The sequence below is a fragment of the Ischnura elegans genome, chromosome 3 (genome assembly GCF_921293095.1).
Source record: "Ischnura elegans chromosome 3, ioIscEleg1.1, whole genome shotgun sequence".
Lineage (NCBI taxonomy): Eukaryota > Metazoa > Arthropoda > Insecta > Odonata > Coenagrionidae > Ischnura > Ischnura elegans.
This window is the reverse complement of record NC_060248.1, coordinates 77155200-77171096: the sequence shown is the minus strand read 5'-3', so window position 1 is coordinate 77171096 and position 15897 is coordinate 77155200. Positions and strand designations below refer to the sequence as shown.

Below are 15897 nucleotides of genomic sequence, written 5' to 3'. Positions count from 1 at the left end.
CTAGTATGCCTTCTCGTGGAGGAAGACCTACCATAAAGGTTGTTTGAAAAGTTGGCTGTTATTCATTTAATGACCGGATGAATGTATTGATAATGATATCTTCTATTTTGTTGACACGATTTAAGACCAGATTTCATTCTGATGCTCTCATAATTCACTGATTAAGTTAAATTTATGTATTGAAATCAATCAGAATTGCCTCCATGTGATGCGTGAAAATGTACGATCGTTCAATAACAAATCATTTTTATTCTTAATAAATACCTTCTTAATAAATTGTATTCATGTTATTGACGAGTCATTTCCTCGACCCACCTCGTTGTTCAAATACCGTCCATTGCGTCAAGCAGTAAGGGGGAAATAATTTTTTTGTCAAATTTAACTACCCTATTTTCTTCATCCTAAGTCTTCTGAAACCAAAACCAAAATCCTTAAAAATCACTGATGTGCTCCAACATGGTATATTTGGTTTCACCATCCTTATAGTTACGGTTTAAGCTGTATCGTCATATGTTTAACCAAACATCATGAAAATAATTCTTATTTTACACTCCCTCTTTGCCTCCATATGTTATTAGATTTTCAATTCATTTTGGCCTCCAATATAAACTATAAAGCTCTCTCCTTCTCTTCCCGAGCTTGTTAGTCGGTGCCAAATGAAGAAAATTCTCGTCAATTCTATTCTTCTTTCTAGCTCTCTCATTTTAGCTATTTAGCTTCCCCTACTCTGTTGCTTATTTCCTAGAAGACGGTTGGTTAATTAGACAGCTCTGGCACCAAAATTATGATCGCTTTGAAGAAAAATTATAAAAATGCCTCACGTTTTCTCCTTTGAAATAAAATTAAAAACTCAAGTGACGGGCAGCGGCGGTTATTCGGTGCGATGAGAGGTTTTCATCCGAACCGCCTGTCTCCTTAATCGCATCTTTCATTTTATTACTATATGTTCCTCACAAGATGTTTATGCGTGTTTTGTTGCCGCTGGGCCTTTAATTCCAAGTTTATGAGCGCCTGACAGATTTCAACTCGTCCTTCTGTCATGCGTCGAGACATATTTTTTTATCTCCCTCATTTCGTTTCACAAGTTTTCATTTGCAATTCTGTAACTCTCTCTCTCTTATGCCAGTATTTTAATTTTCTGGCCGTGGTTTATGATTGTGGTCCAAGTATATTGTATCGGCATCAGTACCAAAGTTATCATGCAATTTATTTGCAACCTTCGCTTTGAATAACCACTGATGTACTCCAACACGGTTTACTTGGTTACGCCATGCTTCACGTTATGGTATGAGTTATATCGTCTTATGTTTAACCAAGCATCATGAAACTAATCTTTATTTTTACTCCATATTTGCCTCAGCATGTTATTAGGTTATTCATATCAGACCGGATTCATATAGGCTAATTTCTCTACCCGAGATCATGATTTGGGGATTGTTTCCAATTCGATTTGTACCTTTTTTTAAGTTCCATTTACTGGTATTTGACCTTAATTGACTTTAGCTTTGGCGTTGCAGCTTAATAAGTTTGGTTCGTCATGCCTTAAAAGAACTCTGAGCTTTATTATCACGATTGAAATTTTAATGATCATTATGGTATTAGGTATATAACACACCGTGACCATATATACTCTAATTTTTTATTCTATAAAATGTTTCTCAAATTGCGTTTTGGTTTTTGTCGTCGTTCCTGTATGTGCATTTGTTCATTATCAAAATAATTACAGGTGCATTAATATCGTTTCTTTCTTCTTTCAGAGATCTGCAAGGGAACAACTTGACGGTCATCTTCGAAACAGATTTTGAAGACATGGGAAACCTTCGAATACTGTAAGTATTTGATGAATTATTTTTATAATCCAATAGAGTTAAACATTATTCTTTCCATTTTCAGGCATTTTTCCTAAAAATGTGTTATCCTGTGTGTAAATGTGTTGGTAAATGATAGTACTTTCGAGAAAAATTGGAGAAATTAACGGCTAATTTGAGTCAGTTTATTGTACAAACACTGATAAGTTGTGCTTGAAGAACAAACAAATGTCGCAAATAATATTTCCCCATTAAGGAGTTCTCTTCAGGACCCTTATCATTGTAAATATTTGTGCTCTTTTATTCGGTGTTCATGAGGGGCAATGGCCTTTTTAGCTGGGAAAATGAGCCATTCAGGAAACGAGTTTGGTGCTTTTTATGAAATCAGAAAAAAACAGTGCTAACGAGATGGCATTTCCTTGAACACAAGATAGCCAATACCTTCTCATTCTTATTCTAAAGATATCAAATATTCGATTTCTGCTAGACCGAGTTTCATTTCGCTCCAACAATTCCTTTCATTAAATTCAGTGAAACTTAGACCCGGTCGGAGTCTGCCCATCCTCTCTTTTGTTTCGCAAACGAGTCGAATACATTTATTTGCCGAAGGAAGGAGGAGCTGGAGAAGGAAAAATAGAACTCCAAGGAGTTCATTCGTGAAATAAAGGGGAAGTAGCCCTTATTATAATTGTCATTTTTGTTTTCTCAAGGAAAATTTCGTATCCACTTTCCCCGCTCAATTCACTAGAGTCTCTCTCTCATTCGTCTCTTATCGGAATTTATTTTTTATTTTTTGCCTCTCAAAACCCCTCCCTTTCCCGCGCAGAGGGAGGGGAGAGGAGAGGGTGTAAGGGAAGGGAGGAGGGGAAGGTAGCGCAACGCAGTCAAGTTTTCTCCCTCGGAAAACGAGTCATTGTCGTGGAGCGATTTTCGTCTTTCTTCTTTTTCTGTCCGCGAGAGACATTTATGTCGATCATTAGCAGTGTAAGGACCTTTTCATCTCTTTCTCTTCATTTCCACCCCTTCCTTCCAGCTTCTTTCTTTTCTTTCACCCCTATTTATTCTTCCCCCCACCCCTGTAACCCCTTACTTGGCAGTGGCCCTCGCACACTCTGTGGGGAAAAAAATGGGGGAAAAATATATATGAACCCTTTGACAAGCGAGGCATGTGGAAACTTTTCGGTGGTAAATGAGGGGTAGTGTAGGGGGGGGGGGAGGGGTCGTGACCGGGGTATGGGCGGGGTCTTGACACGAGGCGGTGCGTGGAGGGGCGGAGGAAAGGGTTGAAGGAGGAGATGGCATTTTGGTGCGACGGGGGTTATCGGTAGGAGTAGCTGCGCCGTGCGCGGCACAGGGGCGTTGAGGAAGGAAGGGCGGAGGTTTTCTTCCTCCGGAGTCTTGAGCCTAATGAAGGGCAGGACTGAGCAGTTCCGGATGCTTCTCCTTACGTCGGCATAAGAAGGATGATGGAGAAGGGACCCGGTACATTTTGGGTGGTGAACATCAAGGGAACATTGATTAACGGCAAGAGAAGTGGTACTTTTTGTACTTTACTTTGGAAAGGCGAAGTTCTGTCCAACTTTTATGTGAATTCGCTTAGAAGAGGAAACTTTATTTAGGAGATTTATTGATGTGTCCTTCACAAATGCTCAACAAACGCAGTTAATTATGCATCTACTTTTCAAATCTGCAAATGCAGTCGTCCTTACCAAACTCACCTCACAAATTTTAGCTACATTTTAGTTTAAATAATGGTATTTGGGCTTATAATCTTGAGATGTTATTCTTGTTATACCTGGCTATATTATATCTTTCATTTATCCCTTAAAAAGCTTGACCTTTGTTTGAATGCGTCGTATGAGGAAAATGTCGTAGGATAGGGAAGTGACTTTTATGATAATCCCAAGAGTTAATATTTTCGTTATAAGGGATAATATTTTTAATGTATTCTCTTCACTGTAAGTACCCTCTTTTTTAAAGATATAGTTCCTATGCTTTCTCTCCGTTTTTCGGGTTAGGTGAAAATATTACTTATTTTTAAAAAAATATCTTAAATATGTTTGTGTGACTCTAAATTTACCTGATCTAGGAACTTCATCTTATGTATCTTTGATAACGCGGTATTTTTAATTTGCATACCAAACCTCAAGGATATTATTTTTTTTATCCCATCGTGCTAAAGATTTTATAATATTGAGTCTTAGGAGTAGCATTACTGCTTTGCTTGAGCCATTGTGATTATTAAAACCGTAATTTAATATCATCGGCTTCTTTCAGTAAATGATAAGCTGTAGGCAATGAAATTATTGTTTTTTTTGTAATTCAAATCCAGAATTTCCCCTCTATTCTGCGAATTTAGTGCGATAAGTGTTTCTTTTTTATTAGAATTTTTGCTTTTGGTAAAGTGGTTAGAGGAGTTAAGAAGAAATCTGCATAAATTAGCGAGTTCTCGGGAAAGATTCTTCGATGGTTTCATTGAAAAACGGAGAGTAGAAGACAAGTGGAAGGGTTGTTCAATTTCAAGGGAGAGTTTACTGAGGGAGGAAATATTGCTCGGCGATACGCGGGTTGACGGGTATGGCAGCAAGCAGGGTGGATGGAAATCTTCTCTTTGGACGGTAGAATAAGGAAGAGGGGGCTCCTTTCAGAGGGGCGGGAAGATTGGGTATTCGCAAGCAATGGCTCGGGAGGTGAGCGTCGGGTAATGAGGGCCTCGAAGGATTCCAAGTGGTAATGAGCGTAGGGGAAGATGCCTCTAAATTATGCTTAATAGGCAGAATGGAGTGAGGCGAAATTAGAAAGGAAAGAGAGGGTTATAGAGATGGGATGGGGTCTCCGGAGCGACGAGTTGCTCGTAGTGCAAACTATGGAAAACCAGTTATAGGGCATATTTGAAGTGAACTATTAAAACACGAATAGAACACCTTGGGAGTAGATTGCATCCGGGATGGACTGGGTAAAAAGGTTGATTCGTTTGGGACTTGGTATAAGTTGTTATCCGTTGTAGATTATTAAGGCTATAACATTAGAATAAGTGAAGTAACGTTTAGTCATAATTAAAATGGTACATTTTTATTCAACCATTTACCAATATTTCGGAAATCACATATCATAGCCATTATGATCAGTAAATTGAATAAAAAAATACTTGCAGTAAGAGCCAATACCATTTACATGAAGTAGCTTGAAAATTTCGTGATGTCATATAGTTGAATGAGTTTTGAATCTTGGCGTACCTTTTGATACTTTTGGACGTAAATACGAATAATATGACTGAATCGCGATAGCTAATTACTCTTGTTCTCAGGAACAAATTTCTCGGATGAATTACTATGGACATGAGATAGTTATATTCAATTGCATTCATATTAAATAATAATTATGTGTATTCTATCCCTTGATTTAATATTTTTAGTCCAGGCAGTAAAGTAAATTATATCTTACGTCAATTTAGTTACCGTTTGATTAGTTTCTATAAAAACTATATTTGCGGAATAGGTAAATTATAATGGTTCTCATTGGAAGTAAGTTCCATTGATTTCTTGGCCAACCAATGTGGATGGCTGCCCTATGGGGAGAATATTTTTACTGCGCTTACTTTTCTGTGACCGTAATGCATGATACAATGAGAACACCTGATTTATTTGTACTCTTATATTAGACAGCGTATTTATTTAATATCTCCTGCTTGAAATCAATTATAAATTTCTCTCACCCGTTGTTCATTTATAAATTGCCTATTATTTTTATTACATCATTACCTCTCTTAAGGAATCCCTTTACTCTGTGCTCATCATCTCATGAAAAAATTATTCCTTTGAATAGCAAAGCGCTCACGAGTGTTCTTGACATGGGACCGAATCGGAATCGTGCGTTGTGAATAATAGAACATCCGAGAACCGTAATAAGCCCCAGGCCGAGCTGAAGAATGTCGTACGTTTTGAAATATTAGAAAAATGAAGACTAACGGAGGGAGCGCTTGACCCGTGTTAAAACGGTTCAAACCTCGTGCAAGAACAAAGAGAAACTAATGAGAAAGGCAATGAGAAAAATGACCGTGAAGCGCCCGGGGCAAAAGTTACGTGAAAAGGGTCCGCAGCGCCTTTACTTTCTTCCCTTCCAGTGTGGACGTCCCTTATGACTGCGGCCTCAATATATGTGGATGAAAGAAAGATTAGGACATGGAATAGGTGGGATGACGGGTCGAAGGGATGGTGGGAGGCTCTTATATCAAGAGACAGCGTAGCGGATGAGAGTCTGGTTTTAACGGCAGTAGGAAAGGGAGTTGAAATGACGACTGTAGGTGGTCTTCTCCTTCGACGGAGTCTGAAAAGACAGCGAGAGAAAAAGGCTTTAAGGAACCATGCCTTTTTCCCGATCCCACAAATGTAATGGGTGACCTTGATGAAACGGTAGATGGGGAGACAGGGAGGGACTTGAGCTCCTATAGGATGGGAACGCAAAGGAAAAGCATGTGCACGGGATGCCTATTGTGCTCTGTATGTGCAAGAGTCTATGAACGCAACAGATGTTAAGCGGGTTAATATTCGCTGTAAATCGCGGTATAGATTTTAGAATGATTAAGCGTCAAAATTGAGCTATTGCGTTATCAGAGCAGTTTTCAGACTTTACGGGCTGAGATTGTGTTCTAAACGTTCGATGAGAATGTTTGAATCTCAATTGAAAACTGTTTTTTTATTTATATAGATGTAATTACTTCTGCTTCCTGTTATCGCCTGGGTAGAAGTTAATTGACCATAGGATTAGTGTTAATACCAGATTCCAACTCTAATTGTGAAGGAAACTAGAGAAATAACTTCCGCTTTTTTTATCTTTTAAGCTTGCGAATTTCCGTTAATATTTTATTAAGCGCTCTCTATGGCTACATTATCATGAAGTTGCATTTTTCTTAGTAGTGAATGAATATCATAGCTTTTTTTAAATTCTTTGTTGGTGGATTTTTTAACAGTAAACCCGTTTCTTACCAGGAATTAGGAGTTGTCATTCATGTGTTTGTGGTTTGTCAAGCTTAAAAAACTTTTGCTAGTAATATAAAATTTTATTAACCCTGCATTACTGTAAACATATTGGCGATAAAAAGAACAAAAATATCGAATGAAAAAATGCCAACTTCATGGCTGTGCTGCTCCTTTTAGTGGATAAATATCACTCCCATGCGCCGCATCCTTCAAAATTGAACTGAAGAGGGTGACTCTCCACTTCCAAGTTAAATTAGCCTTAGATGCAAATATGTTGGCCAAATTCTGCAGTAATGTTTGGATTAGAGCAGGATTTTGATCCGATTTTAAAGTCGCGTTTGCGGCAGCATTACACATTATTAATATTAAATGTGTTGTAGAATACGCGAAAATATTAAGGTGCAGGAGCCCACAGCGGGGGGAGGGGGGGCTCAGGCGAGGGTGTTGAGGACGGTTCGGTGGTTGCCACGGGGTTGGCTTCGGTCCCCAGCCGAGGGTGGCGCCCCAATAGAGGAGAGGGAGGTGGATTCAGGCGGGTGTGTGGCAGGCTGTGTTCGAGAATTAAAGAGCTGAGGCTGGGAGAGGGTAGGAAATCAAAAAGGGAGTCGTGGGAGCGGAATGCGTGACGAGAGGGAAGTATGGTCGCCGGGAGAAAGAGAGGCTGGCTCTAACGAGGGCCTGTGGAGTGAGAGGGGTGTCTCAAGAAAGGACCCCCTCCTTACAACCATCCTTGGGGACTTGTGGGGAAAGTCGGAAAGAAAGTGGACTTTGTTACCATAGGAGCTGCTTCGTGTCGTTTCAGTCTTACTCAACGACTTAAGTTTTGCTCGAAAATATTTCACTTTAAAATAGTTGAAAGTTTTCTTTCATGCTGACATTGTAATTTTGTAGCTATCCGGCAATATAAATGGAATTTACTCATGATTTTTAGCCCTAATATTACCTTGTGATATCTCTTTTATAAGTGGGGCTTGCACGCAGAAACTTAAGATCTGTCCCTCTTTTATGTCTAAATTTACGTTTATTTATTAATATTTATTAATAGTCTATTCATTTTTTTATTGAGACCATTCGATACGCAATGCATATCATTGACGAAATGTTTTCTAAATTTATTGTAAATGTAGGTTTGGATGTTTGCTTGCGTAAGGTTTAGTTTCCTTGCCAGTAAACCTATCGCAAGATATCGTCAACTTTGAATCATGGATGGGTTAATTTTGCGACTATTAATGAGGGAATGGCCAAGTAAAATAATCTGTCTAACAAATTAATCTCTTAGGTCTGATATGCAACTATCTCCTTGCATACATTTGTCGGAAAAGAAAATATTACTATCGACGATGCGGAATTGGACAGTATTACCGTCCGGTGGGCAATAAAAAGTAAGGTGGAGGAGAAATGGAGAGGTTAGCAGGCGGTTACAACTCCCCTACACACACAAGATTATAATATTTGTTAGTGCGTGGGCGGATATGTGCGCCTGGTGGCAGGAGTGGGAAGTAGAAAATCCTGCGGTGTCCTTCCATTAAATTCTTTCGGATGAGGGACGACAGGGTCCTCCACTGCCTCCTCACCCCAAGGGTCCCCCTTAAAACCACCCGTGTCTCACTCACACTCTTCAGCCCCCGCCCCGAATTCTTGAAAGCCTTCCCGCTGCTCCTCCTTTGACGGCCACCCCTGAGCCTGCCGGCCCTTGAACATTTCATGCCACCGCCACTTCTCCTCAGTTATCGCGGCCATTATGGAGGTGTACAAGGGAAAGAGGGGGGGATTTTTCTTTACTTTTTTCTTCTTCTCTCTCGAGAGCAAAATATTCTTGAAAAGGTTTTCTAAAAAAAAAGCGTTTTCTTCAGGGCCCCTCCCTCTTTACTCTCCTTAATGTCCCTTCATTCCTTTCCTTTGGATCAACAATGGACACAGAAAGTGTCAACGTCATGATATTTGCTGCGCTTTGGTCGTTCAATCTCTTTTATATATTAAATACCCTTGAATTCCTTTTCTTATTTCTTTGGCGCGACGTAAGGGCCCTTTTCTTTCTTTTTTTCTTTCCCCCATGATCATTTTATTCTCTGACGTCTTATTTGGCGGTTGACTGATCTCAATTTATTTGCTGTGTTGGCGAAACCTTCTATCTGGAGATGCAAATGTCATAGAATGTTTAGAACTGGTATTTCAAAGCCGTTTCTTTGTTGGCAGACGAAGAAAATCATGATATCGGCTGATCATCGGCTTGATCTTAGGGATGTATGCCACCTATGCAATTTTCTGCATTACATTAGTTATATTTCCGTGTTAATATCAGTTACAATATAACTACAATCACTGCGAATGCCCGTAAAATTTTAAAACCGCCAAATAGCCTGTTAGAAAATAGAAAATTGCTTTCCTTTGGCTACTTTTGGCTGATGTTTTGGAATTTGTCTTCCTACGTCCTCTTCAAGGTGAATTTTATTCATTTTTACCTTTAATATCAGTATAAAAAATGACTCCTATAGTTATTACCTATATTTGCAAATATTGACAGTGATTTCTTACCTGATGTAGAGCGGTACATCATTGAAGCTGATTTTAGATTAATTTTCAATTCAATTTTCAATTTTTCATTTTTCATTTTCAATCAAAACTTTTGGGCTGAGGGGGGAGTAAAAAGGATTTTGCTGATAAATTCTAATTTCTTGCATGGATGGAATGGGATATATGTATAATTGGAGAATATTTATTCTTGCAGAGCGAATATAATTATTGTACTACTTTTAACGCATCCACTCTGTATTTAATAAAATTTATTTTCACTAAAGATTATTTAAGTCATAAACAACACTAAATTTTCATTTCGTTATATCTGGGCCGTATTTTCTTCAATAGCTCTGGTGCAAGATATTGTGCAGGGCAGTAAGCATTATGAATGCATTTTTTATTCAATATGCATTTCCTGTTCAGCTCCAGTTTATATGCCGTCAATCTCATTCTTAAGCTTTGGAAATGGATTTCAATTGATCCCACTTTTATGATAGGTATCGATTGGCAATATATGAAATGTTACTGAGAAATGCATTCTCTAAAGAGAGACAGACGATGTTCATTCAATGGAAACTGTCATGGAAACTAATTAAATCAGCGAAAAGGACGAAGTCATGATGAATAAAATCGTCAGTCAAGGGTTCGAAAGGAATATTTCAAGTCACGACTATTACTGAATAGGCCGGATGAGCGTAGTGCTAATTATAGCCTGCGACGGTTTCTGAAGCATTTCTTCTTCGAAACTTAATTTCGATGTGAGCATTGAAAGAGAGGTCTTTCCTTCTTAAGTCTCTTATTCAAAGCGAAAGACAAGCATTAATTACGAAATACTTTCCGTTAACTTGTTCATAATTAGCTCGCTTTTTGAAAACTTTAGGTATTATGCTAAAATAGCTCTCAAACTTTATGCAAAAGGCTCGAACAATTTAATAATATTGAACTAAAATTTGATCATTATGTTGTTTGCAAATATCGGGTACGTCTCGTGGGTGAATCACTTATATTTGGGGATAAAATGTAGCTACTTCTTTGCTCCATTGCTTTTTTGTCATGACATCTGTGAAAAGTTTCCATCATTCTTAAATTTATTTTTAATGAAACGTAATAATTCTTAATCTTTATAAGTATTGACTAACTTCATGGTGGGAAGTTTTCTGAAATATTTTGGTTCCTTTTTTTTATAAATGACGTGACTTTCTATCAAATCTCTTTTCCGCTAGCGAAATAAATTCATTAAGTGCTGAGCACATCTTCACTCAAAGTCTATGCTTGTGTCTGCCCTGAAATTAATGGAAAGAGAAATAAGGGAATTGCTCCCAGAAAGATGTAATGCTTACGTTAGGGTGCTTCCTGAAATGTACGACATAATATAGAAATTGTATATTAAAATTCCTTTGCATCATCCTTTCTCCGGATATGTCTTCCACTGTGTCCCTGTAATATATTTTACCCCCACAACCATGTAAATGAATATTCATAACTTCCGCATGCAATTTTCGCTCTGACCTCTTTTTTCTCATACTTTTATCTTCTTCTTCCTCGCCAGCAGATTTGTCTTCGGGAAAGTTTTAGAGAGAGAGAGAGAGGTACGGAGATATGAGGAAGAGGAGGTGAGGAGTTAGATGGAGCAATTACCTCTCCTCATGAGGGACCCTTGGCCCTCATTCGCCATGCGCGCTCATTCCGGAACCAAGGGCACGGAATAGAAATAATTATTCAAGCTCTTAAGAGAGGGTGGAATGGCGGGAGTGTACTTTTTTCTCTCTCCTCCTCCTCCTCTGGAGTTGGAGGAAGCGGACGTTGATGAATGGAGGTCCTGTTTCCTTTGTCTCGGATTTGTTTGCGAGGTTTTCTCTCTCTGGAAAAAGGGAGGGGGAGGAGAAAGGCGTAGAGGAGTCGGGATGGGACAAGGCTATGAAAAGGGCGGGGGAATGTCTAAGCGGGCCGGGGAAAGGGGTGGGAGAGAATGGCGTTTGGTTCGCGGAGAGAGTAGGGGTAGTTATACAGGGGGAAGGAACAAAGGCGCCTTCCCAGCTTAACGTGAATTAAAGCGTTCCAGATGAACTTTTCGCTCGTTTGGGAAGGAAATAGAAGGGAGTGGCGCGCGAGGAGGTGAAGGAATGAGCGCGAGTTGATTCGGACAGACGTCGTTCGGAAGGAAACGCTCCCATGGTTTTAATCCTGGGGGATGATTTTTTTTGTTTCACTCGTTTTTATTGGAGTCCCGAGAGGGGAAGGGAGGCATAGAAGAAAGTTTTCTGCTCGAGTTTCCGGTATTGAGCCGGGGAGTGGATTCTATACACTTATCTTTTCTATTTTATTTTTTGTCATTCCTGCCGATTCATGAGTTTTTTTTGTCATTAAGAGTCGATTTCACGGCAGAGTGATTTAGAACACCTGAACTTACGAGGTGCTTTGTCTCCGCGAGCGATCTTTGTCATGCAACGCTTTTCGTGACTCCAAAATTTCTTGCGAAATAAGAATTTTAACGTCCGCCTCCTTTTAATAAAGGAAGTGGATGTTGTAATTGCCTGAATATCGTTCCTGCTTTTTTTTAGGTGTTGAATCATTTTAAACTTAATTGTTAGAGAGACGATTAGCGTAATTTCTTTTTAATTATAGGGAGAGAAATTTATTGAGTTACTCGCGGAATTTTTCCGGCTTCATTTTTATAAAATATGATATTGCAGGATCACCCTATGGCTTCCGAAGAGCATTAGTGCGTAGTGAGTGTAACTACTAATATTTGGTATTTAAATTCATTACTAATAATTTTTTCGCAGCCTAATTTTTAACGATTTTTCTGAGTTATCTTGAATTCATTGTGCTGGTAAGTTACGGATTTCATTTGCAGTGAATTTGACAAATTCATTCCCATTAGCATATTATTATAAAAAACTTTTCCGTCTACCGCGAGCAAAAGGGTCCTCATTTCTTTGAGCCCTGAATGAACAAAAACATGTCCTTTTCGCTTTCCCTATTCCAACTTCCGTTTCCGACCGTTGTCCCATTCTAGTTCTGTTGTGCTCTTCGAAATATTCATCCCCCTAGCCTTTGCCTCTCAACTATAAAGACTGTTTGCATTCCTGTAGTCTTAAGTGTTGCTCACAGCCTTCCATTCCTCGGTTATGTTCATAGAATTAAGTTGCGTAATTTGTTGTGATTTGCTAAGTGCCCTCATTATTTTCCTTCGCATAAGATTATAACGTAACTTAGTCGCTAATGAGGGATATTTGGGTGCGGTATGGGTCTGGAAGAGAGGAGTTATTGTTTTTGTGACCTTCCAGTTTTTAGCCATAAAATGGATAATTATTTGTTGGAACGGTTACAGGAAATATCTGTGGAACGCTTGAATTACCAAATTTATCTTTCGAAGTCATTGCGACCTTCTATAATTGAATTCTACCAGTAGTACATGCAGGTATAGCAGTTCTTGCCAATATAGTGATGAATATATCTATATGACTTGAATTGGTACACGTTTCATTGCTAGTGATACGTGCGTATATAATTCTAGGCTCGCTTCTGCACTTTATCTCTTTCTCCACTCCTTCCCCACGAACCCTATCTCCTTAGTCCTCCTGGCTCTTTTCACATTTCAACCCTTATTCCGCCCTAGCTTCCATACCCATGCGCGCCCTTCCGGTTGTCACAAAGGGGGCAAAGACCACCCTCGCCCACCCTCTGTTCCGCCCCTTCCACGTCATCACTCTGTTGTCCGACCACCACGCCCTTTACCATCGTCCAGGGTACCCACGTTAAGCCCACACCCCCATCCACTTGCCTCTGCGGTCCCTAACCCGTCCGTACTCGTTCATTCGTCTTCATATTCCTTCTTTATTCTGTCCATTTTCCTTCATATCTCCACCTTCTCTGCGGCTCGCTCGATTCTCTGGTGTCTGCTCTGCACCCGCCCCTAGCCTTCACAGTCATGTTTCTTTGTTTCGTTGCTGATTTATTTCTCTCTCTCCGATTTTTTTTCCTTTTAATGTTTCGTGGTTGCATTTCAATGAGTGTGTGATACCTTTACGTCTCCATTTACCTGATAACCTGCACGCCATCTTTAGGATATTTAAGTGGAAGTGAGCTTTTGCTACCATGCTTCTTCTAAGTTCTCCATCATTTTTCATATAATTATGCGAACACGTTTGGCTGGTGTGAGCACCGATCAGACGATAATGGACCAAGCACCTTTGCCTCGCAGTCTAGGATATGATTGATTTACCCTCCCATATTGCATTCATTTAATCTTTTGTGCAATTTATTTTGTTCACAAGTGCACACAAGTCTACACAACTGGATCATTTTTCTTGGGGATTACTTCATTTCCGATACTGAACACCCAGCTTTCATTTGATGGCATCAGCATTTACCCCTTGAGTTTCCTAAAAAAACTTTTAGTGATAATAATTGGCTTAATCCGTTATAGGAATGCACTATGATACACACACTAGCAAAACGCAATGTGATGTGTAGAGGTTCATTTTATGGGAATCTTTTATCGAGGGATATAAAATCAGTGTCAATGGTAATTAAAGAAGCAAAGATGAATTGAAAATGAGGCAAAACCGATTTCATATGCGACAATAGTGTATTGATTGAGTCCTGATAGCACAAACTCGTCGGAGAAATCCCGAGCTAGCAGGGGAGCTCCACTATTGATGTCAATTCTCTCCTATTACTCCTCTTCACGACGTTTGTGACGCGTGTTGCATCGGATTTCATCCCCGCCCCTTCCGACAAGTCTTCAACCTTCCTTCCAACCCCCTCGTGTACTCTTAAGAGAAGTCTAACGAACCCTTCCAGATCTACCACATGCACGAGCTGCCAGCCCCCGCCCCATTACAAATGCACTAGGAGGAGTTCCTTTCGTTTTTATGAACACTGCATATATAGCCGACACCCTCGGAGCACGCCGAGACGCTCATTGGCCGGTCGGGGGAGGGGAAGTGGAGAATCAAAAGCCTCGCTGACGAAGGGGTTAATCTCATTCCCACCCTCGTTCTGTGCCTCGCCCTTTGATTTTTATCTCGATTTAAAATCTCGTGTTTGCGTTTCCCGGACACCCGCTTCATTCATTCGGCATTGTTTGGCCAGTTCATGAGAGGCACATGCACACGCGGTAGCGCGCGAGGCGACCGTAGAAGCAGGGGAGTGGGTGTTGCCTCGTAGGAAGTCGGTGGAGAGCGTTGTCCCTCTCTCGCTATCTTTATGGGAATCAGATGGACGACGGAAGGCTGATGAGTCCACTGGGGTGTAGGAGGTGTAGAGGGGTAACCGGGAAACAGTGGTAAAGATTCTTATATAATTTTTAACTGTCCACGACGTATTTTTCCACCAAAATTGATGAATGTTTTATTTCTTCAAACTGCCGAAAGTTCGATTTTTATCGAAGAAATAAAAACGACAAACAGGGTATATTCCACGGGGATGTGGGGGTAAACCGGGTAAAATTTAGTATTTATTTTTTTATAATGAATATAAAACTTCCTCCGAAGTGAAATGAATCCTCTTTATGATTCAAACTTTGGAAGTTTGAGTATCATCAATTTGTCGCGGTCGGCTCGTTTGGAAGCGAATGTGTATTGAGAAAGATTGCGATTTGAAACATGAATAGCTGTAGATTTATCGAGTTGATTTCTTTTAAATCGCTAACCCACTCATTGGCAATACATAGAAGTCTTTTTATTTCTCTTCTAAGCATACTGCATATATTTCGACTTTATGCTTCAATATATGTATATATTGAAGCATAAAGTCGAAAATTATGTACCACATCATACACTATGTAATAGTTAATTCATTTTTTTTTCTAGAGAGTATATACATACGATAAAAATAAAATATTTTTATGCCCGCATGGTTGCAGAATTGATTACCAACCACAGTATAAGTTTTTTTTTCCTTGAGGGAGGTGCTTTTGAATAACTTGACTGCGAAAGAATGGAGAAAATATTCTATGAGTGGCATAAATATTTATAACACCTTAGAGATGTCATATGTTGATTAAAATTATATTATTCTATTAATTAAAAAAACGTTACTGCGTTATAAACTTGTTTCCCATAGAAAGCGTTCTCCATTTAGTGTTGGAGGAAATTTGCAAATTTCTTTTGTTGTCGACTTAAGTGTAAATTTAAATGTTTCACATAAATTGGTCCGTCATGTTTTTTTCTGTTGTGGTAATTTTATATCATAGATATTTCTATGTTTCTATTGATATTTTTTCTTTTGCAGGCAACTGATGGACAACCAGATTCACACGATTGAAAGGGGAGCCTTTCAGGATCTGATGTCGCTGGAGAGACTGTAAGTACAATTTGTTTACATTAACCTTCGTGCCCGTAAGCTCTGGTACTAATTTTATCTTTAGTCTTGCGTTGCCCCTATGAAAGACAAATATTTAAAAAGATAGCAGTTGAGAACGTACAAAATTATTGATATTTATTGCGGCATTCACCAAAAATGTTAATAAGAGGGAAAGCCATGAAATTAGTAATTAATTCACTGAAAATAGTAGGAATGGAAAATACTTGAACTAATGAAAAAGTTAATTTCCGAAATGGAAATTAATAAACAAAATGAAATGA

General features: G+C 39.2%; 1 protein-coding gene across 4 annotated transcripts in view; it reads left to right on the top strand.

The window, feature by feature from the left end:
- Positions 1 to 1763: 1763 nt before the first annotated feature.
- Positions 1764 to 15897, top strand: part of LOC124156038 (protein slit) — a 500940-nt gene continuing 486806 nt past the window's right edge. For all 4 annotated transcript variants that reach the window (XM_046530336.1, XM_046530334.1, XM_046530335.1 and 1 more), the window contains exons 1-2: positions 1764 to 1829; positions 15545 to 15616. In XM_046530336.1, the coding sequence (XP_046386292.1) occupies positions 1810 to 1829; positions 15545 to 15616 (92 nt within the window). In that variant the 5' untranslated portion in view covers positions 1764 to 1809. The remainder of the gene's footprint in view (positions 1830 to 15544; positions 15617 to 15897) is intronic.